Source organism: Oncorhynchus mykiss, chromosome 26, assembly GCF_057628025.1.
Source record: "Oncorhynchus mykiss isolate SJ-2025 chromosome 26, ASM5762802v1, whole genome shotgun sequence".
Lineage (NCBI taxonomy): Eukaryota > Metazoa > Chordata > Actinopteri > Salmoniformes > Salmonidae > Oncorhynchus > Oncorhynchus mykiss.
In genome coordinates this window covers 9,269,377-9,290,872 of record NC_143047.1, presented here as the reverse complement: position 1 = coordinate 9,290,872, position 21,496 = coordinate 9,269,377, and the positions used below count along the sequence as shown (strand labels likewise).

The 21,496-nt window shown below is 42.5% G+C and overlaps 1 protein-coding gene across 2 annotated transcripts in view; it reads left to right on the top strand.

Annotated features, from left to right (window-relative positions):
* Window positions 1-3: 3 nt before the first annotated feature.
* Window positions 4-21,496, top strand: part of LOC110506340 (carbonic anhydrase 7) — a 41,851-nt gene continuing 20,358 nt past the window's right edge. Inside the window, exons 1-7 of one of the 2 annotated variants that reach the window (XM_021585894.3) lie at window positions 4-1,011; window positions 1,361-1,558; window positions 5,985-6,103; window positions 10,798-10,893; window positions 11,706-11,768; window positions 11,908-12,063; window positions 15,454-17,183. In XM_021585894.3, the coding sequence (XP_021441569.2) occupies window positions 975-1,011; window positions 1,361-1,558; window positions 5,985-6,103; window positions 10,798-10,893; window positions 11,706-11,768; window positions 11,908-12,063; window positions 15,454-15,576 (792 nt within the window). In that variant the 5' untranslated portion in view covers window positions 4-974 and the 3' untranslated portion in view covers window positions 15,577-17,183. Of the gene's footprint in view, window positions 1,012-1,360; window positions 1,559-5,984; window positions 6,104-10,797; window positions 10,894-11,705; window positions 11,769-11,907; window positions 12,064-15,453; window positions 17,184-21,496 lie in introns of those variants that run through there. The other variant, XM_021585893.3, reaches the window with a different exon arrangement.

The window sequence follows — 21,496 nt, the reverse complement described above, 5'->3', positions numbered from 1 at the left end:
AGATGGCGTAATAGAGAGTATTCAATCGATTCAAACCTGCGCAAAATGTTATTAATTATTTCTGCCACAGTTGCCACCACCCATTCAAACTAATCAAGGAATTTGATTTACAACACTTTTATAATATGGGTGCTGCACGGTGCCATCGTGCTGCACGGGCTGGTTTGCGGAAAAAAATGATACCTTGACGTTGTTAATACATTTTGAATGACATGTTATAATAAGATGTGTTCACTTAGATGCAACTTTTTAAAATCTTGGTTATATTATCATTATTATAAACTGGGTGGTTCGAGCCCTGAATGTTGATTAGCTGACAGCTGTGGTATATCAGACATACCACGGGTATGACAAAACATTTATTTTCACTGCTCTAATTACGTTGGTTACCAGTTTATAATAGCGATAAGGAACCTCAGGAGTTTGAGGTATATTGCCAATATACCACGGCTAAGGGCTGTGCATTCCGCATTGTGTCGTGCATAAAAACAGCCAGGTATATTGGTCATATACCACACCCCCTCGTGCCCTATTGCTTACATATTAGGTATGCGTTTAAACTGGAAATGCAAAACAACACTTTATCCATTGAAATATGTGCAACGCATTATCATTAAAACATGTTGTGAAACATGCTACTTTGTTAGTCCAAAGGAAAGTGTATCTTAATTGGCTGCTGTACTAGGTCTAATTATCATAAATAAGGGGGTCTTTCTTTAGATGTTTTGAAGTACAGTAACATAAATCAAGCAGTGGAATTTAAAAGAGGGCGTGGCAAGGAAGGATCATTACGATTGCCATTCGTCGCCACCTGATCATCCTTCCCAACCTCAACTCCCAGACTTCATTAACACTGCTCACACGCCAGCACTTGTTATTCGTCACGCCATTTATCCCATCAGTTCGTGCAGTCTGGACTGTGAGGCGGAGTTGGTCAGCATATCGATAAGGTGAATCTAAGCGGAATCATCGAAATGACAGGGCGTCACTGGGGATACGGAGAGGAGGACGGTAAGTAAAACCTACCAACCTGGGAGAGCATCACTATGCACGCTACTGTAGAACACACCGCATCTCAGCGCTGACCTTGTTTGGGGACGCTCGTGCGCTGCGAGTGACAGGCATTCGGGCATTTTTCTCTGCAAGACTGAATGCATATTTGATTATACTTTTCTGATGGCAATAGGCTATAACCACATTCATGTTTTGAACTATGTCACCTCTGACATTATTATTATGAAGCGACAGATTGGCTGATTAAACAAATTTAATAAAAGTTTTTGTAAAATGGTGAATGACTGGATCTCCTTTCTTACATTACATTTTGTCATGTCCAGCTCTGACCATCTTTGTTTCTAAGGTCCAGATGCATGGCACAAAAACTTTCCCATCGCCCATGGCAATCGCCAGTCTCCCATAGACATAGTTCCCGAGGACACTGTATACGATGCCAGCCTGCCTCCCATATTCGTCTCCTACGACCACTGCAACTCAATCAACATCTGCAACAACGGCCACTCTGTGACAGTGGAGTTTGATGACACCGATGACAAAACAGGTAACGGCAACAGAGGGGAAGATATCGCTATAGATCCTATAGAATGCAAACAGAAGTACAAGAAGTGGTGAGAAAAGTACCCAATTGTCATGCTTGAGTAAAAGTAAAGATACCTTTATAATAGAAAATGACTCAAGTAAAGGTCACCTAGTAAAGTTCTACTTGAGTAAAAGGCTAAAAGTATTTGGTTTAAAATATACTTAAGTATCAAAAGTAAAATGTAATTGTTAAAATATACTTAAGTATCAAAAGTAAAAGTATGAATAATTTCAAATTCTTATATTAAGCCAAACTACAACACTCAAGCATAACTTACAAACGAAGCATGTGTGTTTAGTGAGTCTGCCAGATCAGATGCAGTCAGGGGCTGACCAGGGATGTACTGTTGATAAGTGCGTAAATTGGAACATGTTCCTGTCCTGCTAAGCATTCAAAATGTAATGAGTACTTTTGGGTGTCAACTAAAATGTACGGAGTAAAAAGTACAATATTTTCTTAAGGAATGTAGTGAAGTAAATGTAGTCAAAAATATAAATAGTAAAGTACAAACTACATAAGTAGTACTTTAAAGTATTTTTTACTTAAGTACTTTACACCACTGAATACAAGCAATATTGAGATATAGTATTGTTTCAGATTCGATCATCAACCCTTCAACTTTGACTGAGTGTGAAAGTCAGCCAGCCCAGGCGTTTTTTTTTAATCACTGATGTATATCATTGTGACGGGTGGGTGGTTGTTTCTGGACACCTCCATCACTCATGACTATGACATTAGCCAACACAACCACTGTATTGGTAAGGGGACACCATTATGTTACGGGTACTGTGTAGTAGTACTATCATGCTACAATCACCCCCCCTTGCATGCACATGTGACACTTATTTAGTGGATGCAATTCTACCTACGTGCAGTATGCGGATGAATCGTTTATTACAATGTCTAGCTTACACTTTGCATGGTCTTAGTCACTGTTGTTTATGCTTCAAAGTTCACTGACAGCAGATTCTCCACCGTCGTCCATTCTGAGCAGTGTAGTAGATTGTGGAAGCCTAATGCCCTAAATGACACAGCATTTAGTTTTATTGCCAGGAAACTTCAAATGTTCAATATTATCCATTGAAAATATGTTTTAGATTTGCAGACTTCATCACAACCGCCATCAAAATGTGGTTGATGGATAGACCACTTCAATTTGTATATCATTAAGGCCCCTCCTACTGGACTGTATGATTCAGTGAGATGTGTTTTTGTGGATATAGTGAAGCCAGTATTTAACTGTAGGAGTGTCTTTCTGCCAGACCAGACATCTGACCACATCAGGTAATCTTTATAGTTGCCTCATATCTGTTTTTAAACTGATAGTCCAAGTAAACAAAGTCATTGACAAATAAAACATGAGGAGAGCTGCTTTGCTTCTGTGGCATCAAAAGGTCATTGGAACCAAGGGTCTGAATAGAATGACAACCAAGTAAGTTGGGGCTTGTATTTTGAAAAGTGTTAACTGAACGCCTACAACAAAAAGGTGTTCTAACTCTATTATCTCGTTCCCCTGCATCGACTTGGTACTGGTACCCTGTGTATATAGCCAAGTTAACGTAAACTCATTGTGTATTTTTTTTCCTTAATTCTTAAAAAAAAAAAATCTCTCTCTACATTGTTAGGAAAGGCCTGTAAGTAAGCATTTTGCTGTTAGTCTACACCAGTTGTTTACAAAGCATGTAACAAATACATTTAAAAAGGCCCTCCACAAAAGGAAAATACAAGCCACGACTGATTTTTCTCAGTCTTAACAAAGTGTGGCTTGTTTGGCTAAGGTGTAGATCACTATGAAAACGAATTCACAGGAACCAAACAAACAAGTTCCATTCTGCATGACATGGTCTTATGATCGATAGACTTCCCTATACTTTCACCATCGGGCTGGTTGGAAGTTCCATCACCTATGCATGCCCATTTGTCCTGTTTCCCTTTTGTGGTTGTGTGATTTATGGTGTGGGTACCTTTTTTGTACATGTGTGTACATGCTTAGTGTATCAGTAACTCAGGAAACGTAGGAACATGCTCTAAAGCACACATTACCCAGGTGCCATTCTTATCCACCCAACCGTTTCATGAGGATGAATTATTAGACGCATTAATAAAGTCACGACCGGGCTAATGGAAATTGAAATGCAAGATCAATTTGATAAATGTCAACAGACAATTTGTCCGTTCGACATGGTGTGATCATTTTTTGGAAGTAAAATGTATTATGCGAGAAATGGCGGAAACGTCTTTGTGCAAATATTGATCTAATAACCATCATATCGAAGCAAACGTGGAGTCACGTGTGGTCCTCCCGCAATGACTCTGGAAAGCATGCAGTTTGTTAGGCTACTGATGAAATAAGTTACGATGATCTTCACAGGGTGGTAAAGTGCACAGTGATGCGCTTGATTAGGGTTGCAAAGTTTACCGAAGTTACCGGAATCTTCAGTATTTTTATTTAACCTTTGTTTAACTAAACAAGTCAGTGAAGAACAAATTATTATTTACAATGACTGCCTACCAAAAGGCCTCCGACGGGGGCTGGAATTAAAAACAAAATATAGGGCAAGGGTGAACACTACATAAAAAGAGAGCTCTAAGACAACAACATGGCAGCAACACATGACAACGCAGCTTGGTGGCAACACATGGCAACACAACATGGCAGTAGCACAACATGGTAGCAGCACAAAACATTGTACAAACATTATTGGGCACAGACAACAGCACAAAAGGCAAGAATACAATTTTTGTAAATAACAGAAAATATAGGCCAATCTATTGTATTTTTTTATATTAATATGTTTTTTTTATTTTTAAGTTTTGGATATTTATTTTTAATTACTATATATGCCTCCATATTGTCCATGAATTTCTAGTAGATATACATATGGTTCAAGAGAAGGAAAAAACAAACATCTAATCAGCAATGCCATTATTTTTTATGTACTCTGCAAGTGCAACAATTGACTTTCTTTTACAACTGCCACCAGTTTGACAATAATTACATTGACAAGAAATACACACTGACATAGCAAAATAAATGAGTGTTTTTGTTTTTTTATAAAGGATATTTCCTGCTGAAACCCTCCTATTTAACACCAATGGTATTCACAAAGTTGATGGTTTATATTTAGGATGTTTTATTGCTCTGTAATTGTATGTTTAATTTGAACATCTTAATTATATCACATGTAAAATATATGAAAAGGCCACACAGAGGGCCAGAGATAATTAGACACCTCAAAAAAAAATCAGAAGTACCTCAAATGGCCGCTAGATGTCTTGAGATAGATTACATCAAATCCTTGCAAGATACACGTTCCGGTAGTTTAATGGTAATATTACTTGCCTTTGCAACACTACGCTGGATGCTCCTTTCCAATAAATATCGAGGGTCTTATTTTGGTGACATCATGGTCGACGTTTGGCTGCCCTTGGACAAATACAAATAACCTTGCTCTTATCCATAATAAGCTCATGTAGGTAGACTGCCAGAACTGTGTCTGCCAGCTGTTGGCTAGAGCACACGTGACAAGACCAGAGTGGGCACATTTGCTATATAATGCAACAGTTTTTGTTGAAAATGCGATGGAAACCCATTTAACTTGTTTTTATTTTATTAGGTACATGTGAATTTCACTCTAAAAGTTATTTTAATGTGCACCATGTCATCATGCACACAATACGTCTGTTTGATGGAAACCCATCTCTGGTTTGAAAATTATTTCAGAATATTAGCATAAAAAAATCTGTCACCAATTAGATGGAAGGAAACCTTTTTGTGACATTCCGATCTCCGGCATTCTCTTCATCTGCCATCACAAAGATCTCGCTGTGTGTGTGTGTATATGGGTACACTGTGTGCACCTGTGTGTGCTTTGCATGGCTTGGCTCCAGTGGTATCAGACAGAATTAGTCACTTACTGCCCTGTCCTACACTGTCACTAACTGAGCCCAGCCCAGACAATGTCTATCTTGGGGCCCTTATCCCCAGCACCACCCCAATTAGACCAGTTAGTTACAGGACAAATCCTAGGCATATCAGGACGCATCCTCACAATACACTCATTTGTTTTATGTCAGGGAAAGTAAGGCCTTCATGAGGACATAGTTGTTGTAATAAATTACCGGTTTAGCCAAATTAGGAGGAGTAGTAAACCGTGTGGTTGCGAGGCAAGGTGCCTTTTGTGTCTGTCAGAGTGTCATTGATCTGTATCAGCTTAGCGAGAGTGATTTAGTGAGCAGTGGCAGGTGTAGCCAGGTTGAGTCGCTCTTCCAGGCCTGGTATGTGGTGTTTCCTGCCTGCCTGCCTGCCTAGTGTGTTGTGCCAGGCATAGGCGCATAGAGGCATGGCAGTGGCTGGCTGGCTGACTCTCGTCCTCTGCCCTGACAGTAATCAGGGCAGGCCCCCTTGACAACGCCTACCGGCTGAAACAGTTCCACTTCCACTGGGGCGGGAAGGGCAGCCAAGGCTCTGAGCACACCGTCCGAGGGAAGACCTACGCTTCAGAGGTGAGCGTTTTCCCCCTCCTAATCACCCAGACGGAGCCTAGGTAACCACATCTTCCCCGACATTCAGTGCATTCGGAAAGTATTCAGACCCCTTGACTTTCTCCACATTTTGTTACGTTGCAGCCATATTCTAAAATAGATGTAAAAAAAAATATATATATATGTTTTTACCCTCATCAATCTACACATCATTTCCCATAGCAAAAACATGTCTTGACATAAAAAAAAGGAAATATCAATTTACGTAAATATTCAGACCCGTTACTCAGTACTTTGTTGAAGCACCTTTGGCAGTGATTACAGCCTCGAGTCTTCTTGGGTATGACATTACAAACGTGGCACACCTGTATTTGCTGAGTTGCTCCCATTCTTCTCTGCAGATCCTCTCAAGCGCTGTCAGGTTGGATGAGGAGCGTTGCTGCACAGCTATTTTCAGGTCTCTCCAGAGATGTTTGATCGGGTTCAAGTCCGGCTCTGGTTGGGCCACTAAAGGACATTCAGAGACTTGTCCTGAAGCCACTCCTGCGTTGTCTTGGCTTTGTGTTTCGGGTCGTTGTCCTGTTGGAAGGTTAACCTTTGCCCCAGTCTAAGGTCCTGAGTGCTCTGGAGCAGGTTTTCATCAAGGATCGTTTTGTACTTTGCCCCGTTCATCTTTCCCTCGATTCTTACTAGCCTCCCAGTCCCTGCTGCTGAAAAACATCCCCACAGCATGATGCTTCACCGTAGGGATTGGTGCCAGGTTTCCTCCAGACGTGACGCTTGGCATGGCGTGAGAGTCCTTCAGGGGCCTTTTGGCAAACTTCAAGCGGGCTGTCATGTGCCTTTTACTGAGGAGTGGCTTCCATCTGGCTGCAAGAGAAGGTTGTCCTTCTGGAAGGTTCTCCCATCTCCACAGAGGAACTCTGGAGCTCTGTTAGAGTAACCATCAAGTTCGTGGTTACCTCCCTGAAAATGGCCCTTCTCCCCCGATTGCTCAGTTAGGCCTGGTGGCCAGCTCTAGGAAGAGTCTTGTTGTTTCCAAACTCATTCCATTTCAGAATTGTGGAGGCCACTGTTCCTGGGGACCTTCAATGCTGCAGACATTTTTTGGTACCCTTCCCCAGATCTGTGCCTCCGACACAATCCTGTCTCGGAGCTCTACAGACAATTCCTTCAACCTCATGGTTTGGTTTTTGCTCTGATATACACTGTCAACTGTGGGACCTTATATAGACAGGTGTGTGCCTTTCCAAGTCATCTCCAATCAATTGAATTTACCACAAGTGTACTCAAATGAAGTTGTAGAAACATCTCAAGGATGATCAATGGAAACAAGGAGCACCTCAAGTGTCCTAGCAAAGGGTCTGAATGCTTACAGTACCAGTTACACCTACTACGCCTACTCATTCAAGGGGTTTTATTTAATTGTAGAATAATAGTAAAGACATAAAAAACTATGAAATAACACATATGGAAACATGTAGTAACCAAAAAAGTGTTAAACAAATCAAAATATATTTTAGATTCTTCAAAGTAGCCACCCTTTGCCTTGATGACAGCTTTGCACACTCTTGGCATTCTCTCAACCAGATTCATGAGGTAGTCACCTGGAATGCATTTCAATTAACAAGTGTGTCTTAAGTTCATTTGTGGAATTTCTTTCCTTAATGCGTTTGAGCCAATCAGTTGTGTTGTGATAAGGGATGGGTGGTATACAGAAGATAGCCCTATTTGATAAAAGACCAAGTCCATATTATAGCAAGAACAGCTCAAATAAGCAAAGAGAAGCGACAGTCTATTTTTACTTTAAGACAAGAAGGTCAGTCAAACCGGAAAATTTAAAGAACTTTGAAAGTTTCTTCAAGTGCAGTCGCAAGAAAACATCAAGATCTATATGATGAAACTGGTTCTCATTGAGGACCGCCACAGGAAAGGAAGACCCAAAGTTACCTCTGCTGCAGAGGATAAGTTCATTAGAGTTACCAGCCTCAGAAATTGCAGCCCAAATAAATGCTTTACAGAGTTCAAGTAATAAGACACATCTCAACATCAACTGTTCAGAGGAGATGTGAATCAGGCCTTTATGGTCGCATTTCTGCAAATAACCCACTACTGAAGGACACCAATAAGAAGAGACTTGCTTGGGCCAAGAAACACGAGCAATAGACATTAGACCGGATCTGTCCTTTTGTCTGAGTCCAAATTTGAGATTTTTGGTTCCAACGGCTGTGTCTTTGTGAGACGCAGAGTAGGTGAACGGATTATCTCTGCATTTGTGGTTCCCACCATGAAGCATGGAGGTGTGGGGGTGCTTTGCTGATGACACTGTCAGTGATTTATTTAGAATTCAAGGCACACTTAACCAGCATGGCTACCACAGCATTCTGCAGCAATATGCCATCCCATCTGGTTTGCGCTAAGTCCCACTACCACTTGTTTTTCAACAGGACAATGACCCAACACACCTCCAGGCTGTGTAAGGGCTATTTGACCAAGAAGGAGAGTGATGGAGTGCTGCAGCAGATGACCTGGCCTTCACAATTACCGACCTCAACTCATTTGAGATGGTTTGGGATGAGTTGGACTGCAGAGTGAAGGAAAAGCAACCAACACGTGCTCAACATATGTGGGAACTCCTTCAAGACTGTTGGAAAAGCATTCCAGGTGAAGGTGGTTGAGAGAATGCAAAGCTGTCATCAAGGCAAAGGATGGTAATCTCAAATATAAAATATATTTTGATTTGTTTAACACGTTTGGTTACTACATGATTCCATATGTTATTTCATAGTTTTGACTATTATCACTATTTTCACTATTATTCTACAACATGGAAAATAGTTTAAAATAAAAAATAAAAAAACTTGAATGAGTAGGTGTCAAAGCTTTTGACTGGTACTGAAAGTAAACAAGGTAAACTCCAAATTCAAATAACTTCACAGATCTTCATTGTGAAGGGTTTTAACACTGTTTCCCATGCTTGTTCATTGAACCATAAACGGTTAATGAACATGCAGTTGTGGAACGGTCGTTAAGACACTAACAGCTTACAGACGGTAGGCAATTAAGGTCACAGTTATGAAAACATAGGACACTAAAGAGGCCTTTCTACTTACTCAGAAACATACCAAAAGAAAGATGCCCAGGGTCCCTGCTCATCTGCGTCAACGTTCCTTAGGCAAGCTGCACGGAGGCATGAGGACTGCAGATGAGGCCAGGGCAATAAATCGCAATGTCCGTACTGTGAGACGCCTAAGACAGCGCTACAGGGAGACAGGACAGACAGCTGATCATCCTCGCAGTGGCAGACCACTTGTAACAACAACACCTGCACAGGATTGGTACATCCAAACATCACACCTGCGGGACAGGTACAGGATGGCAACAACAACTGCCCGAGTTACACTAGGAATGCACAGTCCCTCCATTAGTGCTCAGACTGTCCGCAATAGGCTGAGAGAGGCTGGACTGAGGTCTTGTAGGCCTGTTGTAAGGCAGGTCCTCTCCAGACATCACCGGCAACAACGTCGCCTTTGGGCAAAAACCCACCGTCGCTGGACCAGACAGGACTGGCAAAAAGTGCTCTTCACTGACCAGTCACGGTTTTGTTTCACCAGGGGTGATGGTTCGATTCGTGTTTATCGTCGACGGAATGAGTGTTACACAGAGGCCTGTACTCTGGAACAGGATCAATTTGGAGGTGGAGGGTCCGTCATGGTCTGTGGCGGTGTGTCATAGCATCATCGGACTGAGCTTGTTGTTATTGCAAGCAATCTCAACGCTGTGCATTACAGGGAAGACATCCTCCTCCCTCATGTGGTACCCTTCCTGGAGGCTCATCCTGACATGACCCTCCAGCATGACAATGCCACCAGCCATACTGCTCGTTCTGTGCGTGATTTCCTGCAAGACAGGAATGTCAGTGTTCTGCCATGGCCAGTGAAGAGCCCGGATCCTAATCCCATTGAGCACGTCTGTGACTTGTTGGATCGGAAGGTGTGGGCTAGGGCCATTCCCCTCCAGAAATGTCCGGGAACTTGCAGATGCGTTGGTGGAAGAGTGGGGTAAACATCTCACAGCAAGAACTGGCAAATCTGGTGCAGTCCATGAGGAGGAGATGCACTGCAGTACTTAATGCAGCTGGTGGCCACACCAGACACTGACTGTCACTTTTGATTTTGATCCCCCCCCCCCCCCCTCCCCTTTGTTCAGGGACACATTATTCAATTTCTGTTAGTCACATGTCTGTGGAACTTGTTCAGTTTATGTCTCAGTTGTTGAATCTTATGTTCATACAAATATTTTCACATGTTAAGTTTGCTGAAAATAAATGCGGTTGACAGTGAGAGTTTTTTTTTTTGCTGAGTTAATTTCTGTTTTTGATTTTTAATACTTTTGCAAAAATGTGCTTTATCGTTATGGGGTAATGTGTGTAGATTGATGAGGGGGAAAAAAATTATTTCATACATTTTTAGAATAGGGCTGTAACGTAACAAAATGTGGAAAAAGTCAAGAGGTCTGAATCATTTCCGATTGCACTGTACATCTGCATCTATATTTGCCAATAAGTAGTTTTCCCTTCTCTGGTTCGGTTGACCTCTGTACTAGGCAACTGGTTTGTTTAGTACCTGAGACAAAGCTGTGTTTCCCTGAATGTGGGTGCTTGGCACAGGCTTGTCCCTAACCCTGCTGCCCCTCCTCCCTGTTTCCTCCTGCAGCTTCATCTGGTGCACTGGAACGCAGACAAGTACAAGACATTTGGGGAGGCAGCGGCAGCCCCCGATGGCCTGGCTGTCCTTGGCATCTTTTTAGAGGTGAGAGGATCTCCCCCGGGGTACCCCGCTTACCACCTCCCCCCCGCATCAGCCAGCAGCTGTTTATCTGTCAGCCAGTAAATTGCTTTGGAATGTAATCTCTTTCTGCTCCACCAAGTTCTGTTTTAACAGGGATTAGACTGAAGATCAGCAATCACTGAAGGAACAATGTAAAAACATGTTATGATTTTGGTCTGAACAGAGTGGACGAAAACATTTTACCCGTGTTTGTGTTGAAAATTGTTCAGTCATACCAGTACCATGTGGAACATATGTGGCACACTTCTATAGACAATGTATTGACATAATGCAAAGTATAAAATGTATGCGTCTATGAAATATCTTATTGATAACAACATTGACGTACACACAGACTGTTCAAAACATTAGGAACGCCTGCTCTTTCCATGACAGACTGACCAGGTGAAAGACATTGTCCCTTGTTAAATCCACTTGAATCAGTGTAGATGAAGGGGACGAGACAGGTTAAATAGATTTTTAAGCCCTTGAGAAAATTGAGACGTGAATTGTGTATGTGTGCGATTGACGGTGAAAGGGCGAGACAAAATATTTGAAGTGTCTTTGAATGAGGTATGGCAGTGGGTGCCAGGAGGCAAAAGGGGGTGCAACTCAATATTAGGAAGGTGTTCCTGTACACTCAGAGTACGCATACAGTGCGTGATGGTAAAAAAAAAAAAACATTTGTAAGATATTTAGGTTTATGGAAAGCATCATATTTTCTCAGATATGACAATCTGTTTGGGCAAATGTTTGAATGTTGAGCTAAAAAAAGGAAGGTGTTTTGTTTACAGATCGGAGGTGAACACAGAGGTTTACACAAGATAACAGATGCTTTATACAAGGTGAAGTTTAAGGTAAGTCTGACATAATGCAAAAGAATGATTCACCTAACGAGTGTCTCGGATGATTCAACAGGGCATTTGATAAAAGACTAATCTTAAGTGTTTCATAATCCACTTTTCTCATCCTATTCTTTGTTCTATTTGCACCCAGGGAAGCGTTGCAGATTTCAAAGGTTTCAATCCCAAGTGCCTCCTACCGAACAGCCTCCACTTCTGGACCTACCCGGGTTCACTGACCACGCCGCCTCTTCACGAGAGTGTCACCTGGATCGTTCTGAAGGAGCCAATCGTAGTTTCAGAGAAACAGGTGGGAGCCCTCGCCATCTGATAGGGGTGAATCGGTACTACCAATATGGAGATATCTCTGCTTATGGAAATGTGGGGTCTCCGCTTAGGGAAACCACAGTGAACCACTGCTTTTGTCGTGATGTAAATGATGAACCATTTGAATGACCGCCGTCTGCCCTGACGGTGGGTGCTCTGCCTTTCCTCTGCCCTTCCTCCAAATGTTCAAGAAAGAAAAAGGCACTGAGGTTTTTACACTGATTTATGTGGGAGTGTCTGTTGAAGTAATTATTCTGTAACACTGAAATTGACAAGTAAAAGTATGTCAAGGTTCACTTTGATGGCTCACTTGCAACACTGTGGCTGCGTTGTGACAGCCCAATTGTGATATTTTTTTCCCACTAATTGGTCTTTTGACCAATCACATCAGATATTTTCAGATCAGCTCTGAAAAAGATCAGATGGCTCAAAATATCAATTAGTGATAAAAAAAAAAAAATCAGAATTGGGCTGCCCTGTGTAAACGAACCCTATCTGTTTTTACAATATACCAATTCATTTCTCCCCTCACCTCATGGTTAATGATTTGAAACATCAATGTGAAGGCTTTATGACCACCAGTGACTGAGCTGGGGCTGTCCTTGAGCCATCTTTGATGTTACTGTGGCTGGGCTTTCTCCAGACGGAGGGCTTTGATTGGAGGGTGCCAGGGCAGTAGGCTCAGCCATGGCTTTGAGTGGATTACTGCATGTGTGGTTTGGATGCCATGCAGTCCCTCTGTGTGTGGGGGGACTCAGAGGGCTGCAGCAGTGGCCTGCTGTAATCCTAGTGGGAACCCTAGATTTGAAAGAACTCTTTGTGGATCCAGGTGTCACAAGTCACAGGTTAAGCTCCATTCAAACAGTGGTCATTACCCTGGAGCTCGTGACAGTCACGCACACACCCAGATTCTTTACTATGTAGCTGTGCAGTGCATATTCTCTGAATTACTGTAGGCTAGATTCTCCCTTTGCAGGTGCTCATATAGCTTGAAAAAAAGATTAGAGTAGATAATAGACTCAATGGCGTAGTTGGCTAATATACCATTTCATTCATCTTTAAATATTTACAATACACTTACAGTGCCTTGCGAAAGTATTTGGCCCCCTTGAACTTTGTGACCTTTTGCCACATTTCAGGCTTCAAACATAAAGATATAAAACTGTATTTTTTTGTGAAGAATCAACAACAAGTGGGACACAATCATGAAGTGGAACGACATTTATTGGATATTTCAAACTTTTTTAACAAATCAAAAACTGAAAAATTGGGCGTGCAAAATTATTCAGCCCCTTTACTTTCAGTGCAGCAAACTCTCTCCAGAAGTTCAGTGAGGATCTCTGAATGATCCAATGTTGACCTAAATGACTAATGATGATAAATACAATCCACCTGTGTGTAATCAAGTCTCCGTATAAATGCACCTGCACTGTGATAGTCTCAGAGGTCTGTTAAAAGCATGAAGAACAAGGAACACACCAGGCAGGTCCGAGATAGTGTTGTGAAGAAGTTTAAAGCCGGATTTGGATACAAAAATATTTCCCAAGCTTTAAACATCCCAAGGAGCACTGCAAGCGATAATATTGAAATGGAAGGAGTATCAGACCACTGCAAATCTACCAAGACCTGGCCGTCCCTCTAAACTTTCAGCTCATACAACGAGAAGACTGATCAGAGATGCAGCCAAGAGGCCTATGATCACTCTGGATGAACTGCAGAGATCTACAGCTGAGGTGGGAGACTCTGTCCATAGGACAACAATCAGTCGTATATTGCACAAATCTGGCCTTTATGGAAGAGTGGCAAGAAGAAAGACATTTCTTAAAGATATCCATAAAAAGTGTTGTTTAAAGTTTGCCACAAGCCACCTGGGAGACACACCAAACATGTGGAAGAAGGTGCTCTGGTCAGATGAAACCAAAATTGAACTTTTTGGCAACAATGCAAAACGTTATGTTTGGCGTAAAAGCAACACAGCTGAACACACCATCCCTACTGTCAAACATGGTGGTGGCAGCATGGCCAAGTCAAAGTCCAGACCTGAATCCAATCGAGAATCTGTGGAAAGAACTGAAAACTGCTGTTCACAAATGCTCTCCATCCAACCTCACTGAGCTCGAGCTGTTTTGCAAGGAGGAATGGGGAAAAAATTCAGTCTCTCGATGTGCAAAACTGATAGAGACATACCCCAAGCGACTTACAGCTGTAATCGCAGCAAAAGGTGGCGCTACAAAGTATTAACTTAACGGGGCTGAATAATTTTGCACGCCCAATTTTTCAGGTTTTGATTTGTTAAAAAAGTTTGAAATATCCAATAAATGTCGTTCCACTTCATGATTGTGTCCAACTTGTTGTTGATTCTTCACAAAAAAAATACAGTTTTATATCTTTATGTTTGAAGCCTGAAATGTGGCAAAATGTCGCAAAGTTCAAGGGGGCCGAATACTTTCGCAATGCACTGTAGTTGTTCTAATTATACATTGGTTGAAAAAGTACCCAACCGTTATACTTGAGTAAAAGTAAAGATACCTTAATAGAAAATTATTCAAGTAAAAGTCACCCAGTAAAATACTACTTGAGTGGAAGTCTAAAAGTATTTGGTTTTAAATATACTTAAGTATCAAAAGTAAATCGAATTGCTAAAATATACTGAAGTATAAATCATTTCAAATTCCTTATTAAGCAAACCAGGTGGCATTGTTTTTTAAATGTAAGGAAAGCCAGGGGCACACTGCAACATTGACATAATTTGCAAGCGAAGCATGCATGTTTAGTGAGTCCGCCAGATCAGAGGCAGTATGGATGACCAGGGATGTTCTGTTGATAAGTGTGTGCATTTGTGCTTCTGGGTGTCAAAGAAAATGTAAAAAAATATAAATACTAAAGTACAGATACCCCCCCAAAAAAACAACCTAAGTAAAAAATACTTTAAAGTACTACTTAATACTTTACGCCACTGCCATCATAACAGGCTGTTTACCAGGGAGGTGACTGCATGCCTTCCAGGTCCCCTCCTGGGCTGACCCTGTTTTGTGTTCTCAGCTTTTTTGCAATGGCACTGGGAAAAGTAATTAAAGTCAGCTTTGGTCCATCGGGCATGTGGTCTGCATACCTCTGTTCCTGGCCTGGCTGACTGGGCCTGGGAGCACGGGCCTGCTCCCTCGCCCTTAGTGTAGGACTCCAGGGGCACAATCCTTTGATCCCTGGGAGCTGATTAACATGATGGATGGAAACGTTTTGGCCTTTTTTAATTGTGAAATTCTTTGGGGATACTCAGCAGGGAAAAGCCCTTCTTATTATGTTTTTCCTCCCTCAGACACTGCAGCCAGGGGATATAAGGTGTTTATTTCTGTCTCCAAACATCTCTCCACAGATGGGAAAGTTCAGGATGCTGCTCTTCAGCGGAGAAGAGGAAGCGAGCAGGAAATGCATGGAGAACAACTTCCGACCCCCTCAACCCCTGAAAGGCAGGAAGGTGCTAGCATCCTTTGACTAACGTGACTGCAAATAACCTCCAGGTGGCATAGACCACATGTGGTCTATTATATGCCAGAGTGAATGTCTGAGTAGCGTTTATTCTCAACTTTGAATATCCTGTTCTGAGTTTTTTTTTTACTACTGCTGATGAACATAGAACCAGGGGTGTGAAACATCACATCTCCCTCTACTGGTCAATTGTTTTCAACCACACTTTAATTGAATGCCAGAAGCAGATATCAACGTTTGAATCAGTCATTATGTCTACTATGTGCCCTCTGCACAGCTCTATATTTTTAAACATAGTAGTCATCTGTAACATTTTGTATGAAGTGAAAGATATTACTCACAAAGCCATTCAGGCATTTCCTTGACCGAACAGCGTAATGTATCTAACTCTGTAGCGAATAATTGATCTGATTTGAATTTTGTTTGAAGATGTACAACGTGACCTCAAATGGGTGTCGTGAAAAGCGTTTAACAACCCCCCTCCACACACACACACAACATTTTCTGTCCATCCAGTTGATTGTTGTTGTTGAGGCTGCTAGTGTTTCTATGCAAGGTGCTATGTCTTCTTCCCAGGGGTTTAGCCACACCATTGGAAGATGGCGCCAGTGATGTCTGAATCCTGGTGGTAACCTATGTTGATCCATATTTAGCTTGGCTATTTTAACTGGATCCACCTCATCCTAGTTGCCGTGGATCCTTTAACCCAACCCTCAACTGTGGGCGGAATTGGAGTAGCGAGCGGCTGCCAAATCTCAATTGCTCAACTGTAAATGGAAGAGTTTACACCGTACTTTCCCCGTGCCCTGGCAGCCCAGTGATTGAGGGAATGGCACTAGGGCACTCTCTCAGCTGTACATCAGCTTTAAAGATGCCAAGTATACACTGAATAGAGGATTGAGCTCATGTTGGGTTAAAACAGTTCCACTTTCGAGAAATGAAAGAGAGGGCGTACACATACAGAATTTACTGTATGTCAATGAGACACTTCTGTAATGGGTTTATGTCCATGTCTTTGTGCTGCTCATTTCTCCTGTGCCACAGAACAGCCCTCCTCCCCACAGTCCGTTCCTACACTACTGTACGATGTGTTGTTCCAAGCAGGGTGATGCTCCAATTCTTTTGCGATAATGGAGGGTCTCAGAAAGTGAGGGTCATAATAATTAATAGAGCCCCAGGCAGCTGTAAGAGAAATTGCTCCTCTGTCCTCTTGGTGTGTTTTGCGTTATGGTTGTTTTACGTAAATGCTGTTCAATAGATAAGAGGTGGACTTTACCAATATGGACAAACTGGTAGGCGGACACGCTCTGCCTTGTCCTACCCATGGGAATTAAGGCTTGGTACTAGTTAATAGTTATCTATTTCCAACAATTGATATTATACAATATGAGAAGCGTTATTTATGAAATATTTACTATGTGAATCATTTTGCGTGAACTGGTAACTATTTAATTGACTCGTGTTTTTGTGTGTGTGAATTCTAGCTCTTAAAAATATTAGATTGATTCAGTACTGTTGTTTTGTTTCAGAAACAAAAGATGTGTTGAAAGAATGTATCAAACTTTTTGTTACCATTAAAAGGCGCGCGTGTGTGTGGAGTATACAGATTAACTTAAACAGTATGTATTGTTTATGACTAGTTAAAGTGTGGGTCCCAGAATTAGTTGTCACTGCTGCCACCATGTGGTCTAACAGAGAGCTGAGAAGTAAGCGTTCTGAGAAAGTTCCCAATGAGCTCCGAGCAAGTTCAAAATGCATTACAGTGGATAACTTTTAAACACCAACACGTATGGTTTTTGCTGTCCGTTCATTACGCCGCGGAAACATGTCAGTCAGTCCACTGAAATCAGTAAACGTAACAGTACACATGATCACTGATTTTCTTGACAGCCATTGATTTCTGAGGCATTTCAGTATGGAATGAACCTTGAACTGGGTACAAATGTATGTGAACGTGTTCAAAGATGAAGCTTCTCAAGACTCTCCATGCTTAAACTCGGTCTCACTAATCAGAAGCTGTGCGGATACGTAAATGTAATCGGTGCGCTCCTCAGCCCAGGGGTGAGAGAACAGACACCGGTCAGCGATTGACGTGCTTGCTCACTGATATATCAAATCAAACTTTATTAGTCACATGTGCCGAATACAACAGGTTACCGGGGAAATGCTTACTTACAAGCCCTTAACCAACAGTGCAGTTCAAGAAATACTTAAAATATTTGCCAAATAAACTAAATTAACAAAATAACGAGGCTATATACAGGAGGTACCGGTACCGAGTCAAAGTGTGGGGGTACAAGTTCGTCGAGGTAATTTGTACCTGTAGCTAGGGGTAAAGTGACTATGCATAGATAATAAACAGCGAGTAGCAGCAGTGTAAAAACAAATATTGGGGGGGGGGTCAATGTGATTAATTGTTCAGCAGTCTCTTATGGCTTGGGGGTAGAAGCTGTTACGGAGTCTTTTGGTTCTTGTCTTGGCGCTCAGGTACTGCTTGCCGTGCGGTAGCAGAGAGAACTGTATGACTTGGGTGACTGGAGACTTTCCTCTGACCCCGCCTAGTATATAGGTCCTGGATGGCAGGAAGCTTGGCCCCATGCACTGAGCCGTAAGCACCACCCTCTGTAGCGCCTTATGGTCTGATGCTAAGCAGTTGCCATACCAGGCGGTGATGCACAGCACACAGTTGTGATTTCTTGCGTAGCTCTAGGCTGGTAGAGCCATCTGGCCAAGAGCTTGCTCCTGAGTGATTGTGCTGTGTGAGGGATATTCAAAACACTCAGGCCCTCCAGTTAGTAATCACCCCAAGGCTCATTTCATCTCTCCCAGACACCTGCTAATGAATGTACTGAGAGGACTCTTAACTGTTTGCCTTGAGCCAGGCTGCCACCTTCATTTCCATAACCAGCGTTGCACAACAACCATGGACCACTACTTCAGATGCACCAGACTCAAGGCAGGACAGCGTATTTAACACACCATAGGCCTCCTTGCATTGCAGTGCTAGAGGTGTCCCTGCAGACCCGGGTTCGATCTCGGGCTGTATCACAACCAGCCGTGATCGGGAGTCCCATAGGGTGGCGCACAATTGGCCCAGTGTCGTCCAGGTTAGGGGAGGCCTTTACTTGGCTCATTGCGCTCTAGCAACTCCTTGTGGCGGGCAAGGCGCCTGCAGGCTGACCTCTGTTGTCCAGGTGAACGTTGTTTCCTCTGACACATTGGTGTGGCTGGCTTCCAGGTTAAGCTGGTGGGTGTTAAGAAGCACGGTGTGGCGGGTCAGTTTTCCGAGGACGCATAACTCGACCTTCGTCTCCCGAGCCTGTTGGGGAGTTGCAGCGACAAGATAACAATAGATGTATATTTCCTGGGGAAAAGAGTGTCCATGTACCTTTTTTTAAAAGGCATCTGCAATGGTCTGTGTGGACTACAGGGGTGCACTGATAATGATCATGGTGCAGGGTGCCTCTGTCCTGTTACTACGTTATGACCATCGTGACACCACTCCCGACTTACATCCAGTTACCAGTAGAGGCTGCAATGGGAACCTAATCTCTGGAATCCCAGATTTAGGGCAACCACACTAGTATGCTGAAACATTGGTGACATTGTGGGAGGCAATCCGTGGAACCCAGCAGCCTACCACTACATCTGTATTCAACTTCAAAGATGCCCACAAGGTGGCAGCATTTACCATCACATACAACAGGAGTGCGCCAACATGACTTTGAGACTGATTCAATTTGAAGAGCCTGTGATGCCATGTTGAGCTTTATACTAAGAGACCATATTTAACCTCAGGTTTCACTGCATCATGAACATGTCTTATACCCCAGTATTGGAAACCGTGACAACTGTCTGAAATAAATGGACCACAAATAAACTGTAATAAACGGCCTCACAATCTGCATTGCTTGCTGTTTGGGGTTTTATGCTGGGTTTCTGTACAGCACTTTGTGACATCGGCTGACGTAAAAAGGGCTTTATAAATACATTTCATTTATGGAGAGTATGTAGTCCGTTGCTAGAACTGACATGCTTTAGTACAGTATTTTCTGTAGGGGTTATTACTTGACCAACGTCAAACTATTTGGTAGTGGTAGTACTTCTCTAAATCGACGTGTCTTTGTCTAAGTAGGCTATATTGGATTCATTTCACATAAAGAATGGCCGGACAGTCATTTTGTTGATTTGAAGAATTTGAATACTGTCCAGTGTTTCTTAACTGGTCTCACTTGTCACCTGAGCAGTAACATCTATGGGAAATTATTTTGTTTGCAGGTACCTGAATAATGAATGAAACCGGGTGCGTAGTGTATATTTAACATATCGTTTGCCAAAGATGGCATCCAATGAGCTTCCTTAAGCCTGAGGATACCTGAGCAAGCGTGTCATTGATGAGCGCAATCAATGTGCCGTGTAATTGAAACTGCATTTTAGTCTTCCTAAATAGATCCTGTCAGATCTATTTTTGGCATCAGGATGTCTGTTATTCCTACTGATGATTCTCTGACACGGCAGCATCTGACCAGCCTTAATTAATAGACAGATTTTTGGGGTTCATATTTCTATCTGTAGGACAATGCGCCTTTTGTGTTTGAGCACACGGCCAGGTTGTCTTTTTATTGACCATTTAGGCAACACTTTACATTAAGTTGCTTGTATACTTGTGTGCTACCGCCGTAATTATATAGTAACACCATGACATAGTTCTTTGGTAATTACTTTGATTGCATAGTAATGTAGTTTAGCAGTTTAGTTAAGACTTTTCCTTCGCTACACATTGGACTAATGTCGTTTCATTTTTGTTTGTTTGTACAAGAGCACGGTCTTATCTCAGATGTCTTTATTTATACAGCCCTTACAGTGAGTACTACACAGACTACATTTGTTTGTTTTATCTGATTTCATTCTCAAATGACATCAGCAAAGTGGAAAAGGGTTCTAAATCACGTTTTGTTACTCAATGTCAGGCCTGGAAGACTGTCTTAGACAATAATAGGCACTAGCTTTATCGCTTCTTCATCAGTTGACATGCTGCAGTTACCATGGCGACAAACAACACAACACAAGCCCCGTCTTGTATCTCCCCCACTTGCCTCTGAACAAGTGATCTGTCGCTGTCACGCGCCAGAAAAGAAAGGATGCCGTCCCAAAATATCTTACGCCTGCCTCCCAAAATACTTGGGAACGCTGCATCGACGCCTCCTAAAATACACGTGTTTTACAGTATGTGTTGGTATCTATATTTAGCGGTGTGTAGGCGTCGATGTGTGGTGCTCAGTGTAGGGTTCCTATAGAAGTGCAGCTCCACTGACTCCAGGGTCTCTCATATCATAACCTTGAGCCGGCCCTGTGGTTCAGCCACCACAGCTCCATCCCCACTAGGACGTCCTAAGTGTGATCACCTGACTGCAGTGTCCCATATCAAAATAGTGTAAAGCTCATGGTGAGTACCCTCTTCACACAACCTACGCTGAACGTCATAACCGGCCCTGGCAGCAGACATAAAGAACTCACAGGACGATTTATGGACAATTGTTCTCCCCCCAAAAAATATCTTAATTGGAAAATGGTCTAATACACAACAATCATTTGTGTCTGTGTGTCCCTGTCCCATCATGGATAGATTGGCAAAATGGAGCACAAGCACTTTACCTTGGTCTCTATGGTTCATTCACCTACCCATCATGTGACACCACTGGTGTGAGGTCACAAACGGCTTATGCAGGCTGGCAGAAACTACACAGACACCCTTCAGGGAACCACCGGAAACAGGGAGACGGAGTGACCTCAAATGCACACTGATTCAGTGCATGGGGATCTGCTTCCATAGTGTTGCTACAACAGTACTGGTAACAGAACATGAGTAGCCTACTCCTCATTGTCCACGTCTGCTCTTTGCTATGCTGAGCTAGTCCTGACTGGGAGCA